Source organism: Chinchilla lanigera, unplaced genomic scaffold (genome assembly GCF_000276665.1).
Source record: "Chinchilla lanigera isolate Chin_1 unplaced genomic scaffold, ChiLan1.0 scaffold00019, whole genome shotgun sequence".
Lineage (NCBI taxonomy): Eukaryota > Metazoa > Chordata > Mammalia > Rodentia > Chinchillidae > Chinchilla > Chinchilla lanigera.
The window spans coordinates 21,270,279-21,287,900 of NW_004955420.1; the positions used below are offsets into that span (position 1 = coordinate 21,270,279).

Consider the following 17,622-nt stretch of genomic DNA (forward strand, 5'->3'; position numbering starts at 1 on the left):
AGAGCCTACATTGCTCATCATTGCTTTGGATGGGCTTATTCCTCTAGAGAACTCAAAGAAATGCCAAGTGCTCCAAACGGATTGTACAGAAAACAAAGAAAATAGGACAGACCTGGAGGACTAAGGGAAAGCTCACAGGTGGACCACATTTGTAAACTGCTACCAGTATTAGGTTGAGTCATTTTATGCAGTCATTAAAAGTGATATCTGTGAAGCATTCCTATACTGGGGCTGGGGATTTAGCTCAGCTGCAAATAGCCTGCCTGGAAAGCACAAGGTCATGAGTTCGATTCCTGGTACTGGAAGAAAAACAAAAACAAACAAAAAAGAATTCTGATACTGTGAGAAGTGGTTTGTGCTATTAAATTTAGAGAACAAAATTTGAATTATATATACACCAATCTCAATTACAGGAAAATTGTAGAAAAATGACTGGAAGGTAATGTACCAGCATGTCAACAGCTGAGGTGCTTAATTATGATGACATTTTTCAAGACTATACCTCTATGTGCTTTTAAAGCTCTATAAAATGAACATGTATTGCATACTTTAACAACAAGAGAAAAAAAAATCTCAAAAATTCCACTTGATTTACAGAAATTTTTTTATCCTACTCTTCCCAACTATATCTTTGATGAAATCTAAGGGAATTGAGCTGGAACCCTAATAGCCTGGGTGAAAGAAGTGGGACTTGCTAAATAGAAGGTGGAAAACCCTAATTCTTTTGGAGCTGCCAGTCAGGAGGTGCAGATGGATTGTCTAACAGAATACAGATAGTGCTTTCAGATAAGTAGGGCTTCCTGCTGCCTCTGTAAGCCCAGTGGAGGAAAAGGTTGGAAATCCATACGACTAGTGATTACAGATAACCAATAGATTCGTGGGAGGGCCACAAAGAGTGCTGATCTGTAGTAGATATTGTTCGTGGTAGATATTTACAAATACTTGTCTCAGCCAAGCTCAAAACAGATATGCAAGGAGATTGTGTTGAGACAGGAGAATTGGATTAAGACTGAATCACAGAAACAAGGGTAATACTGGGGGATATGAGAAGGTGGCGGCTTAGAGGTGATGTGGATATTCGGGGTTCGTTCTTTTTAATTAATTAATCAATTAGTTCATTTATCTGTCCATTTCTTCTTTCATTCAATAAACATTTACTGGATCCTTCATGCTAGGCACTGGAGACACAAGGCAAATCGGACATTGTCCACAAGTTATCAGGCTTTGCCAAGTCCTCTTAGCTTGTTGGTGCTAAGGTCATGTGCACATTGAGGATTTGCATGATCTTTTCCAAGTCTGTGGATAATGCTCATCAGTGACTCTGGTTTTAGGAAACTGGAAAGAGTCTACATTATAAACCTTCTTTAGGGGATGGGGATTTAGCTCAGTGGCACAGCGCCTACCTGGCAAGTACAAGGTCATGAGTTCGATTCCCAGTACTGGAAAAAAAACAAAATAAATAAATAAATAAAATAAACCTTCTTTAGACAGTTCGCACTGTCTCACACTGCTTTCTACTGCACAGAATTAGAAAAAACAAACATTGGGGAGGTTGGAACTAGCACAAGTTTCTCTTAACTGCATCTCCTAAAGATTGAGTGCTGATATCTAGGAGGATCTTCCCAGGATTGTGTCCAGGAAGCACAAGTTAGTGACAAATAATAACTAGTTCCTGACACATACAGTTTTAAAAGTGACGATGCCTTTGAGTCCAATACATCATGTAATACTAATATGACAGCAGTGTGCGAGTCAGGGGTGACTCTTCCCATTTTACAGATCAGAAAATTAGCTTAAAAAAATTAAGCCCACTGCTCACCACAAATAAGTAATAAACTGGACCTTAAATTTAGGCCTTCTCCTTCTCCAAGTTCGTAAGCTTTTTATTACAGAACAATCAGAGCGCTAAGTTGGTTTCCACTAACTCCAAGGGAAAGAGTGGGCCTGACTGTACTCAGAATGGAAGGTATGTGTGCAAAACATGCAGGTATTGGGGGCAGGATAGACTGGGTATATTAGTTTCCTATGGGTGCTGTAATAGATTAAAACAAACTTAGTCCCTTAAAAATTATGGAAATTTATTCCTTGCAATTGTGGAGGTCCAAAGTAAAATATCAGCATTGTGATGCAGAAATCAGTATGTCACAGGGTCACACTCCCACTGGAGGCCCACCGGAAAGAATCTTCTCTGTATTTCTCCCAGTTTCTTGTGGCTGCCGACATCCCTCGGCTTGGGGCTACATCATTCACTCCAGTCTTCAAGGCCAGCATCTTCACGGCTTTGCCTCTGTGTGTTAAGTTTTCCTCTCTCACCTTTATGTGATTATATTCACAGCCTACATGGATAATAGAGGATAATCTTCTCATTTCAAAATCCTTAACTTAATCACATCTGCACAGACTCTTTTTCCAAATAAGGTAAACTTTACAAATTCCAAAGATGTGGACCTGATGCCTTTGAGAACTATTAGTCCCTTACTAAGGGCCAGAACGCTGCAGTGACCTCTTCTGTCTCTGGGCAATACTCAGTGAAAGCTAAATATTCTTGCAAAAAAGAAAATATGATATGGTGACAAGAGAGTTTTAGGAAAACTATGTGGATGAGGGTAGGACTAAGATAGCCTTCCTTAAATAGCATGTTTGGTAATTATAGCCCAAGACAGTATATTGATTCTGTCTTAGATCGGCCACTTCTGCCCATGCGCCTGCAGAGTTGGCTCAAGTTCCCAGGCTCCTAGCCTCTCACTGTCCAATCAAATGCAAGAAAGATGGGCCAGCCCCACAGCCCTGGAATGTCAGAGTTGGAAAGGTCCCTGGAGATCACACTGGTCAGCCCCTGCTTCCCTCCTTTACTGGTAGAGAGCCTGAGGCTTTGCATTCTTAGGTTTGCTGAGACTCTTTCCCCATAAGCCAAGGATCAAGGCAGAAATACAGAGATTGGCTGAGTATGTGGAAACCCCTCTTCTGCTCGTTCTGAGGCTGACTGTGTAACTTCCTATTCACGCTCCCTTATCTCCAGACTGTTTTTTACTCTCCCGAAGCCCGCCCTCCCCATCTGAGTAAGTCTCTACTTTCACAGCGCCACCCCTCACTCCCTTTAACCTCCCCTCCTCTTTCCTCGGCTCTCCCTCGCTCCTATTATTCTTCCCTTCTCAGCCTACCCTATTCTGCCAGTAGGCTCTTTGTGGTTTTCAGGGCCACTGTTACAAAGTAGAGAGGTACAGTGGCTTCCGGAGGCAAAGAATTCTTTTCCTTTTTTTCCTGATCAAGTTGAAGGCCTCCAAACCTGAGAACGATAATGAGGGAGGAAGTGGGGATTTGCAAGGAGGTTCACTGTAGCATCTCCATTGTGGGTTTCACTCACATGAATTTTCCAGAATGGTAAGTACACATCTAGGTATCCACGCGTACAATTGAAGCGTGCAAGCGTGAGTAAAACAGACCCCCCAAGTTAGGGCTTCCGTTCCTTGGGTGGTCAGACTGTGAGTTATAATTCTACCAAAGCTTCCACGTCACTAATTAGCCAGGTGACTCCCAGGCACTTTCAGTCACCTTTAAAAATCACAAGGTTAATAAGACGTACTTCACAGGGCTTTTGTGAAGCATAAACAAAGCCTGTGAAATCCTCTAGTGCAGAAATGAGGACCAGTTGACAGTCGATAAACATTGTGTGGAATTGATATCTGGGTTATTTGCTCCCTGAAGACTACGGACCTTGTACTCCCAGGGGAGCTCACTTGCCCTTAGTGCCCCATTTGGGCCCTATTTATGCTTCTGTCTGAGAACTGATCGCACTACCGTGTTCTGCCCCCACCTGCCCACACCCTTAGCTCTCTCTTCAAGCTGTGAAGTACATTTTACTCATCTTTGCAATCCCAGCACCCAGCATCTTTGCGTTCCCAGGGAACGGCTCATGGGAGGCGCCCTGAAAATACTGGTTCAACTGACGTGAAATGGTGAAGCTTTCTGAACACGAGCCTATCAGGCAAGGATTGTTTTTGCCTTATCATGCCAGTTTCAGGCTCCTCCTAATTATCAAGATCAATGGCAAAACCCATTGACAGGCATCTGGCTGCTGTAGCCCCAGGAGATTGTCGGCTCTGTTCCACTCCAGGTAGACGGGCCTTATTAAGAGAGATCAAACAGTTTCCTACGCCAGCAGCACCCAGACTTGCTTCTGGCCTCAAATTGGCACGGTTTCCCATTTAATGCAGCCATATCATTGAGATGGTAAAGGCTCAACCGACAGCCATGGACCTTTCCAGCGTTTCCAAAGGGACTTCACTGGCTCATTTCCTTCAGCAGGCTCCTCTGGCTACAGCCAGCATCCTGTCTAGACGTGATGGATAGGAGTCACATCTAGACAGGAAGTGTCCTGGACCTGGAAGGGCCACAGGCCTCCCACAGATGGCAGGAAGTCAGGACGGAGTCCCACCAGCGCTAGAACCTGGAGCAGAATCCACTGAGTGCCAAATCTGAGGATGACACGAGAGAGCAACAGAACACTGAGTTACAAAGACACAGTTAGGGGTCTCTCAAACAGATCCTGGAAAACAGCGAGAAACCGGCTGCGTGGTTACAAATACCTAAAATGAACTGTCACGTACCAGGATGCTGCTAACTAATGTGCCAGGCAGAGGAATACATTTCTCAGTCACGAGGTAACGAATACAGTAGACTTGCATAAAAAGAGACTGAGACCCAAAGAACTAGGAAAGCTGCTTGCATTCACACAACAAGCAAACGGCAGGAGCGGGGTAACGCCAAGGCAGTGGGCCCAGTCTTCTGCTCCAGCCGCACTCCACTGCCAAGAAGGGAGTGGAGGCTATGGGTAGTGTCACCTCTTTTGTCTCGAGCTTAGCATGGGCTACAGAGGCCCATCCCCCTCATGGCCTATTTTTGGCTCGTGAGTCAGAGCTGGCATCATTGCCCTGGGTTTCCTTTTCATCCATTATTCAACAAGTATTCATGATGGCTATTGTGGCCTGAAGTAGGGCCTCTTCTCGTAGTTGGGAACATGGCTTTTCCTAGTCAATCACTGTAAGAAGCAGGATGTGAGACAGGAAGCTGAGAAAATGAAAGAGAGGATTCCCTCTCCCTCTCCCTTGGCCTCAGAGGACGTCTTTAAGAACATGGATTTCTAAGGCATGATTCTCAGATGCTAGCTGGAGCCTACTCCAGAAAGACTGGATGAAAACCACAGCCTCAATCTGAAGACCAAGCTGTACGTGGAGAAGCAGATCGCCTACTTGCAAATTTGTTATTAGGCTTATTTTTCCTATTGCTATCCCTGAACACTTAGAAGAGAGTTATTTAAAGTCCCCAGCGTGCCCTCAGCTCTCTAGCAGAGCTTTAAAAGGATCACAGTCAAGACACAAAAAAAAGAGTAGTGAACTAAACAGTTCACTCCTGGAGTTCTAGACTGGAACTAAACAGAACTAAACTGCTGAGGTCACAATGGAAGGTGAATCTCTGGAAAACTGGGCTATGTTGTCTTGACCTCGGTCCACATAAAGAGTCTTCCTCCTTGGTCAGGCTTAGAGAGCACCTCACTTAGAATCCTCTTGGCTATAAGGAGTGGAAGACGTCAAATCAACCTGAGGGAAGCAATAAGGAGTTGCATCACCTGGTATAACTGGAGGTCTGGGGTAGAGCAGGCCCCGGTAGGATGTAGTCTGTATATTGATGACAGCATCAAATTAGTGTCTAAGCTGATTCTCTTCTTGGCTTTGGAATGACTGGCAGTGGCCACCAAGGCTACATGTGTTATCTGCAAATCAAGAAGCACAGTGCTTCCTCGAGCATGGGCTATAATTCCCTAGCCTAAATGAAACACTCTCCACATTCCCACACCTAGATCCATAACGGCTGCCAGTGGAGCGGCCCAGCTCAGCAATGGGTGGATGCCCGAGGAAAATCAGAATTCTGTTAGAAAGAATCTGCTACGGAATCCAGGCATTAATTTCACAAGTAAAATGGTGATTTCTCTAACACTGGCTCTGCTTCCAGAGTTGGCTGGAATTTGAGAGCCTCTCATTTTATATAGGCTGGGCTCCAAGCAGGGTGACAGGGACATTGTTGGCAAGTACACACTGGGCCTAAGCTTTGTACCTACGAATGACTTGGTGTTATATGTGACTAATCTGTGAATCACTGTCCAGAAATTTAAAGGGTCGTAGCTGCCACAGGTGGGCAGTCCTCATAGAGGCAACCAGGATATAAAAGAAGACCTTAAAGTCAGTTTCCAAAGGAATGCCAGGTACCAACACATACAGGTGTCTGTGTGCATTTGTGCAGGGGAGGACATTGTGACTGTCCTCATGGCCTTTACCTTCGGAAGCTTTCCATGTGGTCTGATGGTGCTGGGTAGGGCTCTCTGCTCCCAGAGGCCACCAAAGCTTTGGGCTCTCTCCCTGTGCAGAAATTAAAGTGACCTTGAAAAAATGGAAGCACTTCCACATCTATAGCACCCAGCCCTCATTTCCTTCAATCACACATTTTCTAAGTATCTTCCCACACCAGGCACCCCCAGAGGAATGACATCATAAGTGCTTCCATCTTCTTTCCCTAGAAATTATTACTCCTGTACGGGAGGAAATGAGGAGCCCTATCGAAGGCAGGCAGTTTAGTGAGTCTATGATTTGGGAGTGTTTGGGGTGACAGACTGAGGGGGTGCTTGGAGTATGAACCACATATGCTTTTGTGGGGGAAGGGATATTGTTTGACATTTATTATTTGCATAATAAATAGCAGGAATCATTCTGGGCCAAACCTACACTTAGCCAGCCTTGCACATAGCCACATGGCCACTATTCCTACAGAGAGCACAGCATGGAGGTTTCTTCCATCGGGTCTCCCAGATATCATTCCAGACAGGTGAGAGGGCACTGGAACTAAACAGAAGGCAAACCTGGTGCCAGTCGGGGACAGGTCATCCATAGCTGCACGGAGGCCACATTTTGGGACTCTTTATCTGACATGTTCTCACTCCAGAGAGGCAAACAACATATTGGTTGTCTTCCCTGGTGGTGTCTCAGTGACTGAGTCAGTGACAAAGATGCCAGCGCTGCGTAACCAGCCTAGATCGGAATGGTGGAGGTGGACATGTGGCACGCTAAGCCAGGCTCATCCTCTCTACTGGCTTCTGCAGAAATTCTGTGTGTGTGTGTGTGTGTGTGTAGGCTTGTCAGAGTGTAAGAGATGTGTGTGTATGTGCCTGTCAGAAAAAGTGTGTCCTAGCATATGGACCTGAATATGTTTCCATCATAAGCACTTCTACAAAAGCTTAGAAAAGTGTACCAGGCCTCAGAGCTCTGAGATCTGGCTGCTTTGGAATGGAGGACACTGGCCACATCAGGCAAGATTTCAGCCTAGCAGTGTCCTTGCCCGGCCAGGCCAGGAGAGAGCTATGGAGTTATTCATTCTCCTCCTAGAGATGACCCTGGGATAGTGTGACCATTAATTATAATACGTCTATTTGAATGAGTTAAGAAGTACTTAGCAAATTAGTAAAGCACAGGTATGGCTGTGTGTGGGAATGATTGACACATAGGCCCCAAACTGAGTAGGGAAGACCCACCCCGGATGTAGGCACTACCAACCAAAGGGCTTGTAGGGAAAGAATAAAGAAGCGTCCTAGTCTGGAAGAGTTCCAGTCGTCCTGAAAGGGTCAGTCCTGTGCTGCTGTGGCTGTCGGACATCAGTCCCCCAGACTCCAAGGCTCCAATTTCTTCTTCAGTCTTCCGAGGCAGATTTGCACCAGCGACCCTCCAGTGGGTTTCCAGGCCTCTGAGCTTGGACTGCACTGAGTCCTTGATTGCTAATGCTCTGTATCTTCTTGGGCTGAGCAGCTACTGGATCCTCTGGCTCCCCAGTGTGCAGAGATGGCCAGTGTGGACTCTCCCACCTCTGATCCTGTAAGCTCACCTAATAAATCCCCTTGCATAATGATATACATATTTTCAATTGATTTTGTCATTTTCTATTGACTTCTAAAGAACCCTAACTAATACAGGCAGTATGGGCAACTACTTGATGTCCTGAGAAGAACTGACCTCTACCTGGGGCTTTCCTTATAGGCACTGGTTCCCCTGTTCTTTTATCTATTTTATTTTATTTTTTTTTGTCTTTTTGAGACAGGGTTTTCCTAGGCAATTCAGGCTGGTCTTGAGCTCACTTTGTAGCCCAGGCTGGTCTCAAACTTGAAATGATCCTCCTGCTTCAGCCTCTGGAGTGTTGGGCTCACAGGCATGCAGCACCACATCTGGTTTATCCCCTGTTCTTGAGTAATCCAACTTACACGAAATCTCAGAGAGTGAAACATTCCCTGCAAGATCACTTCCACTCCCACCAGCTCCAGTGTGCCCGTCAAGACCACCACCTCCCCCACTGGTGCTGTCATTATCATTTCCATCACAACCCAACTTCAGCGCAACAGTCATCACTGCCATGACTGCTACAATGACTGTTACCAACACCACCCCATGTTCATGCTAAGCACGGGCGCCACACCATTCTGGATGCTTACCCTGCGAGCCTATGCATTGCTGGGGTCACACCTCATTTCATTTTCTCCTGCAGTAATAGCTCCCTCTGTAAAAGTCCTCACAGTCTATGAATCTCCAAGCACAGACTCGAAAGTTATTTTCTCTAGGTACTGCAACTTGAATTCATAGAAATTCGGACTAAATGACCCGAGAGAGAGAGAATGGATGCGTGAGCTGTGAGCATATGCATGCAGAATGCCAGTTATCTGTCTGCCTTTCTATGAGAACTTCTGAAAAAAACTTGGATGTAGAGTCTGAAGAAGGAGGAGAAGTGCCCTGACCCACTGCACACAGTTTATCCCCTCCACACTCACACTATTTGGCACTGCTTTCTAAATCAGTGGTGTGTCTCAGAAACTCTGGCTTGTGGCAAGGTCTGACTGCACGGCATAAAGGAAGAGTCATCATGCACAATTAGAGAAGACTGATGTTAGAGATCTTTCATGCCACTTACTCACTGAAATGTTAGGCAAGCCACTTTTATGTCTCTGGGTCTCAGTTTCCTCTACTTTTAGACGGGGACATTTATGGGCACTTTCTATCATGACTGCAGAGCTTAATGAAAAGACAATCTGTGAAAATATTGGGATGCCAGACCTGGAACACCAGGAGTGCTGGCTCCTTCCCTCCTCCCCCTACCGCTCCGAGACCCTGCAGTCTTCAGCTGCTTGGGAGCACAGTTCTTGATGCAATCCTCTGAGACAGTGGGCCTCCTGTTCCCAGTTCTATCTCAAATGGCTCTGAAGAAAGAACACAGTGATCCTGTAAAATGTCACTGAATCAGAAGCTCAGCAGCTTTGCCAACAATCTGGGGGAGAGGACTCCCGAGCAGCTTCAAGGGAGAGTGAGCGGACAGTCCTGGTGCGAAGTTTCCAATTGGTATGGGCAGCAGGACCTTTGTCCCTCCTGCCTCTTCAGCATGGGGATGCACACCACACACACATACAAACACACAGGCACAGACACACACATGCAGAATAGTCTTATTGCTAGGACAGCAGAGAATGGCATCAGGCTCATGGGGAAGCTCACAATTATGCCCAAGAGTCTTGCCTGATTCACAGGACACATCCCACTGAAGCTTCCTGGACTGTGGCTTCCACTGCAGCCCCACTCTCAGAGCATACAGATGAGCAGGCTGTTGCTCCTCTCGGCAAGGTTCTTTGCTCTGCTTCTTTCCTCTCTGACCCTGGGAGTGAGTCTGCCCAGGCTTTGGCCCGTGTCTCTCTGTCTACAGTGCATGGGCCTCAGCAAGGCTGGCAGGGTCTCCTGAAGGGAACAGCATAATGACTTTGTGGCAATGTCCTTCCCCGTCTTCCAGCTGCCTGCAGGGTCCTCGCTAGCCCAGGGTCACCTCCTGGAGCCAGAACCAGGGGATCTGCCTGCCTACTGGGTCTGCCTACTCAGCAGCCATGGTGCCTTCCTACTTCCTATTTAGCTCACAAGGCTCTACAGAGGGAAAAACCTACCAAACCCTGGGCTTCATCTGCTGGAGGAGGAAACTTCACTAATACACTGAGCCCTGGCTTCTCTCCCTGTTCTACCACTTACTAGCTGGTGAGTTTCAAGCTACTTATCCTTTCTCTTAACACCTCACGATCTTACTCTGTAAGATATGAATAAATAATGACATCTGTTTAAGAGGTTGCTATGAATTTAAATGAGATTATTTAAATGAGTTCTTTCCTGGCACGTGAAGACTTCTTAGTATTCTACAAATGTTACTACCACTGCCTCCACCACTACGACAATCACTGTCACTATCGGCAAGGCTTGTTGGAAGAGTTGGCCCCAAAGTTACTGACAGTCTTAGTTAGCACCTAGTGTGTGGACACTGATGGGTACCTTCGCCGAGGTGAACTCTTCTGACCTTCACAATTAGCCTGTGCACTAGGTCATATAATTTCCACTCTTTTACAGATAAGAAACATCAGTGATAATAAAGGAATCATCTAATGTCCTAGAGGGAGAAGTGGGAAGGAAAGGAAATTGGCTTACTCTTGATCTAGGCAAAGAGGAACTGAAGGTAGCTGAAAGTCATCCATGTGTTAGGCTTTTAGAGCACCCTAGAAAGTATAAAAGCATCACATTAGCCAGGGATGTTGGAATTCCAGATGCATCACTTACTGGCCACTTGGGTGGGTTAACATACGACTTCTGCAAGCTTCAGTTTCTACTGCCACAGGCTGACTGCGAGCTGGAAGGTAGATGTTAGTATCCCTGTGTTGCTGGTGAGCAGATCCAGATTCAGAGATACTGAAATTTGGGGAGTTTATAGCACTAGTAGGTAAACAAATAATGGAGCCCAGACATGGACCCCAGGTCAATGTGATTTCAAATTCCAGTCTCTTCCTACAAATTCCAGTGCCCTTCCTGAGTGCAGAGCTGGGATCCACATGGTACAATGCTCCTTGTTACCTGGTGGCACTATTGTTTTGTGTTATATTTATTTATTTATTTTTGTCTTTTTGAGACAGGGTCTCACTATGCAGTTCAGGCTGATCTTGAGCTCACTTTGTAGCCCAGGATAGCCTCGAACTTGCAACGATCCTCCTGCCTCAGCCTGCCAAGTGCTGAGATTACAGGCATGCGCCACCATGCCCGGTTTGTGTTACATTTAAGGGGAATAAATAAAAAAGATCAACAGCCATTCTGGCTCCCTTATTTGCTCTTGCTCCTCCCAAGTGACTAAGTATCTCAATCTCTTCTTTTAAGAATAATTAAAAATATTACCAATAATACCTCCTCCAAAGTATGGGTGAGGAGAGAGAGGATGGGAAAGTAGAAATTGAGGCAGAACAACTTGCATTTCCAGCAACCTGTTTGTTTTCCTTGATCCTCCGCTCCAGGTCCCTTTATAGTCTTGTGTCTGTCCCAATATATGGAAAAATATTCTCCCAGTGTCATCAGTGATCTCCTGGTGGCCAGTATCATGGGCCTTTAAAACACTCCCATCATTTAGTACCAAATATGTACATACTAATAATCTGTGTCAGTGCGCTGTGATAGATGATCCAGTGACTATAAGGGTTCCGGGCCTCAAACTGATTAAAGCTGCAATGGAGAATAATAAGAAGAAATACAGCTAGAACACAATGCAGAGAAAGACACGGAAGTAAAGGCAGCAGTGAAGGTTGCCCGGGCCTATTTCTCTCACCTTTTCCTTACTCTACCCCTTGTTCTGTGTGATCCCTCCATTCCCATGAAACCCCGCCCCTACCCCAACACACCCCACTCCACATCTTCAGCTCAGAACATTTTTCCTAATCAGTTAGTTGCTAGGTTGACGGTTGTGACAGCAAATCTTATGTGTCAACTCCACCGAAATAAAGGATACCCACATAGCTAGAAAAGCATTATTTGGGGGCGTGTCTTGTGGGGGTGTTTCCAGATGACATTAGCATTTGAATCAGTTGAATGAATAAAGAAAACCCTCCCCTCCCCAATGTAGGTGGGCCTCCTCGAATCCACTGACAGCTGGAATACACAAAAGAGAAGGAAGAATTCTTGTGCTCTTCTTGAGCAGGCATCCAACTTTCTCTCTTCTTGATCCTGGAGACCCTGGCTTGGGGGCCTTGGATGCAGGCTGAATTGCACCACTAGCCTTCCTAGTTCTCCAGCTCACAGGCCAGACAGCATGGGAGATCTCAGCCTCCATGATGGCATGAGCCAATTCCCATCATAACCCCGCCATTCTATCTCTCTAGCCTTTGGATTTTGTTTCTCTGGAGAATTCTAACTAATACAGAGGCAAAACCAACATGTTCACAGTGAGACTCGTCACTGCCTTGCCACTTTCACTTTCTTGGTGAAAGAAAGATAGTATTGTTCCCCAGGTGCACAGGCAAGGAACCAAGACTCTCCCTTAACACACGTCTCTCTCTGTCTTTCTCTGTCTCTGTCTCTCTCTCTCTCATTCTATAAGTTTAATCAGTCTTTGAAATCCTTTCCAATCTTCCTCCTGGATGTCCTCTGAAGCTATCTTCTAGTTCATCTCTACAATCACCTAGCTTAATGCAGGCCAGCCTGTCTCTTGCCTCTACTTTAGTCCCTCTCTCATCTGCCATTCACACCTTCTCAGATCATTTTTTCTAAAAGCCAAAAATCTGACCTTGTGCTCCTCACGTTTAACATACCCACTGTCTCCAGCATAAAAATGGAAACTCCGTACCCAGATCTGTAATGCTCTTCAAAGCCTGACTCATCTTTTCTCTCTTCCCTTCCCTTCTCTCACTCCACATCCCATCATAGTCCCTAATCAGGGTGATTAAATATTTTCTTATTCAAACCGGGATGTCTATGAAAATGAAACAAAGCCCTAGTCATAATTATGCTGAGACAAACTGAGACTTTCTGGGGCACACCAGGACATATGGTCATCCAATACATAATAATCATCCCAAGATCCAAGTCTGTAAGTTTTTCCTCTCTCTTTCACAGAGCTAACTGGAAACTTCTCTGTGTCTCTTGGCTCAGGTTTTTAGGGCTAGAGAATCCTTTTGTCCAAGCTCATCTTTTCAAGGCAAACCCAAGATACAGCCCTGACCAGCTTCTGGATTGGTTGGCTGCCCTAAAATCAAGGGACAAGAATGGGCCAATCAGAGGTCTCAGTGCATGGGTTGCTCCCTGGAATAGTATACAGCTGCTCACACATTCATGGCCACTCACTGAAGCAAGGCCTGAGGGCAGAGACCCTCTTAGAGGTGGAGTAACTAAGAAGGTATTCTGAAATACTGCTAGAATATTAGGAATTCAGCAAATATTTGTGGAGTGACTAGATGAACACATTTTAGTCCTCTGCTTTTGGTCGATCACCTCCTCATCCCCAAAATCTCTCCTGGCCACTCACTATTCCTCCAACACTAAATTTTTTCCATGATTATTTAAAAGGTCTCAGGACCAACAGAATGTCAAGCAGGTACTATCCCTGACCAGAAAAAGACACAGGCAGGGTCGGCCAGTGGTCACCTAGATTGAATTAAGAGATTCCTGCAAAGATTATTGGACTGCAAGAGCACTAACTTCAGTGAATTAACCCACTGATGAGTTCAGAGCTGAGTGAGCTACTACTGGGAGATGGGTCATGGTTGGAGGAACTAGGTTCTGGGAGGCATGCCTCTGAACATATATCTTTTTGCTAGTTCTTTCCCTTTTTCTCTGCTTCTTAGCTGCCATGAGATAAGCAGCTATCCTCCACCATGTGCTCCTGCCATGATGGTTCTGCTGGTCACAGGCCTAAAGCAACGGAGCCAGCCTACCATGGACCGAACCTCCCAATAGCATAAGCCAAAACGAACCTTTCCTCCATGAAGCTTTGTCACAACAATGTAAAGCTAACTAACAAACAGGAGAAGAATCATCTTCATATTAAACAACTTGATATGAGATACACAGGATGATAGAACAGTTAACTTCTATTTTAAGGATCGCAGCTAATTCAAATTCTTATTAAACTTTTGATATTTGGATTTCCCCTACAGCTACTGTCAAAAGGCAGTCTGCCTCACCGCTAACTAGAGGCTTCTCTACTTTCTGAGGCAGCTCTATCTTTATCATCTCTATTAGGATCCTTTTCTGTCCAAAAATGTATATATCTCTAACTTTTGACCTGTTGTCCCTGGTTCTAGTCCTTGGGTATTTAAGTAAGGGAACTTGGAATGTGTTTTTGTATTACAACCCCACAGATCCAGCAGGAAATGCTATGTTCATATCCTCTATGTAGGCTACAGCTGATTGGTCCAAGGGCGAGCAATTGGCTCAAGTCAGGCCAATCAAAATCCTTTGCTGGGATTTAAAAAATTGAAACCATTGCCAGCTATCAACCACCAACTGTCATGGTAGGTCAAGCCCTTCTCCCCTAAGGCACTTCTCAAATCTCTCAAATGTGTGAAGACAGCTCTTGGGTCGTCTGCCTCGGGTCATCCCTATCCCCCAGCTTGGTCACGCACCTCTGTCAAGCTATGGGCTTTCAGAAGAGCCTGATTCAGTCCACAGAGAGCTTTTCCTTTGCTTTACTATTGGGCTTATCTGTTAGACTGAGTTTGAATTAAAGATTGTATGCTTAAAAATTAATTTTAAAAATTGCCCTTGAGTTTTAATTATTTGAGGAAGAGGCCATGTTGGGTTCACCCTTGTATTTTCAATGTTTAGAAGAGAAGATGGTGCACAACCGTATTAACAAAGGCTAAATGAATTAATGTACTGTTGGGTTCAAGCTCCTTCATCACCCTGGCTGTTTTCTAAAGGCACTAGGCTGAAGGCATTTGGATATCTTTATCTATACTACAGAACTTCCTCCTTTCCTTGGAAACATTTACCTTGTAACAGGCCTGGACTGGACACCGCCCGGGTCCCACACAGTCCCTTCTCACCCCAACCACTCTGCCCCGCATCCACCAGCTCAGCCAACTCATCAGCTGGCTAACTTGGAGGAGGTCCTTCCTCCCAGCCGAATTTTCTTCTTTCTTCCTCTCAAATCCTGCTGTGCTGTTATTCAGTAATGAAAACAGCAGAAATCATTTTAGAAAGGAAGCCAGCTGGTTCATTAGTCTGATTAAACTCAAGCGATGGGATCTGAGCACAGTTCACATGATAAGCGGTGTGCCTTGGCCTTGGCCACAGTGAGTTTGGCGGTGCTTATTAATCTTGGGGTTCAGTCACCCCTGCATCTGCACACTCATGTGGGTCACAGAGAGAGGACAGGGATATAGCAAGGTGATGTCCAAATGGGTCACTGTCCCCTCTCTTCCTCACTGTAGGCCTGGAGTGCTCAACCAAATATGCCAGTCTCTAGTCTGATAGAAGGCCTCTGGCCCTCAGAGTCGGCCAGACTTGTCTCCAAAATCAGATTTTGTAATTTACCAGCTGTGTAACCTGAGGCTCAGATTCTTCAACCTCAAAGGAGTGAGGGATAAATATTCTTAGGGGAGTCACAAGGACTAATCACTACTTGAAGTCCCAAATTCAGTGGCTCCAAATGTGTAGATTATAGGCGGGAGTGGGGAGAGGAGAGAAATCAATCAGAATTGGGTAAGAAGGGGCCACACCATAAAAAGTCTTGCAGACTGGGCAAGGAGCTCAGGATTTCATACTGAAAGGAGTGGGAAGATTGTAAAAAGATAAAATCCCAGGAAAGTGGACATGATCAAATCTGCACTGGGAGACATCATTCTGGCAATGGGGTTGACAGTATGGACTGGACTGCTTGCTACTTGACTGGTGGTAGCGAGAATAATAAGGATGCTACGGTCATCTGTGGGTCAGCGATGGGACCCTAAATGAAGGCGGGAGATGAAACAGTGAGGAATCTGCTGAAAGAACTGCTTTCTTACAGCAGATTTGAAAATCAGCAAGAAAATAAATTGTCATTGCTGAGTGACAGAACACAGAAAGAGGCCCAGGAGAGTGGGAATTTCAGCTGATCCCTGAGATTTCCCACTTCAGTGGCTTTACAGAAAGTAACGACCATTTTCTAAGCAAAAGAACACAGTTGGAGAGGCAAATTTGTGTGACACAAGGAGACAGATTGAGCCCGAGATGCACTGAGTGTGAGGTACTATTTTCAAGTTTTCCATTTATTGGCCTACACTCCAATTGGATGTGAACAACTACATGACCTTCTAAAGAACCGCCCAACCCTAATTCTAGGAAGATGAACAGCCAAACTAGCAAAGACCAATAAATCATTTTTTGCTCCTCCAATTTGAAGCTTTCTGGGACTCTTTCTGGAGTCTAGAATTATGCCTGGGTTTAGAAATGCTTCTAAGTTTTCTGCAAAGAAAATTCACACAGTGTGCAGAATACCAACACCTATATCTTATTGTTCCCTCAGCCTTCAGTTCTGCTCTTTCCAAGTGTGGCAAGGGGAGGGAGCCGCTCCAATAGTAGAGAAGAGCAGCAGGTTTGTGCCCTTCAGAATAGGTCAAAGACAACCCTGTATGACTTGTTAGTTAGAGGAAATAGTCACCGTCATGGCGGAATATCAGGGAAATGTAAAAGATAAGTAGTAAACAGGGAAAATTAAAAAGAAAAAAGTGACAACCCATATACGCAGGAATCCTCACAATGGTCCACAGTGGGAGACAAAAAGAAAATGGACCTCAAGTTATTTACCAAGGATGGAAAGGACACAGATGGTAGAGTTCTGAGCCCTTGATTCAAATCCTGAAAGAAAGTCTGGTTATATAACCTTGGCCAAGTCATGCAACACTCTGAGGCTCTGTCTTTTCATCTGTAAAATATTTACACTAACACCTTCCCTGTGGGAGCAGGATGAGTCTTGTTACCACTTCCATTGCTTCCATTCCCATCCTTGCAGCTGCCTTGGGCAGGTTGTCTCCGCCATGCAGCTAAAGGATGGGCCCTGTGTCCCTGCAGGATGGACTCTGGCCCAGCACCCACGGCTCTAGGGGGACAGTAAGGGCAGGACATTTCCTGGATGTGTCGTCCCACCAAAAGCACTTGGAGACTCCTCTTGGTTTGTGAGAAAACAAGGTTCAAGGTCAGCTTCTCTAGATTTTGAAAACATCTAGTAATTATGAGGAGAAGCAACAAGGAGAAAGAGCCATGATACCTGACTGAATTGTGTGTGCCTGGTTCCACCACTGTGTGGCCTTGGGCAGCTTCCCTGAGCCTCTAGGCTTTGTCTTTTCCTTAAAGGACCATGTGAGTGGGAGATGTCATAACCCATGAGGCAGTACCTGGCACATGACAGACACAAAGTGCATGTCTTCCTGTTTTCCCCTTCCTTTCCTCTCAATGTCTTTGAGAATCCAGAAAAGATGAGAAATTAAGTATAATACTGTATGGAAGTAAATAGTATCAATCAATCTCTTAAATTACTATTAAATATAATTCTCAGCAGATGGGAACAGAAAAATAAGCACCCAGAATTCAGCAAAGTAAACTGATTCTGACTTTGTGGATGGATGGCAAATTGGCAGAGTTTCTATTCCTTCTTTTTCTTTTTAAAGCCACAGAGATGAGATAGTACTAATACCCCGACTGCAGATGATATCTCCACGTATTTATGTTTTGAGTTTAATCCTTTGCAAACACCAACCCAAGAAGCAGGCAA

At 45.2% G+C, this 17,622-nt stretch overlaps 1 protein-coding gene across 1 annotated transcript in view; it reads right to left on the reverse strand.

Annotated features, from left to right (window-relative positions):
• Nucleotides 1–2,069: 2,069 nt before the first annotated feature.
• LOC102029087 overlaps nt 2,070–17,622 on the reverse strand; it is a 37,693-nt gene continuing 22,140 nt past the window's right edge. The window contains exon 4 of the mRNA XM_005383601.1: nt 2,070–2,336. Coding sequence (XP_005383658.1) covers nt 2,143–2,336 — 194 coding nt within the window. The 3' untranslated portion in view covers nt 2,070–2,142. The remainder of the gene's footprint in view (nt 2,337–17,622) is intronic.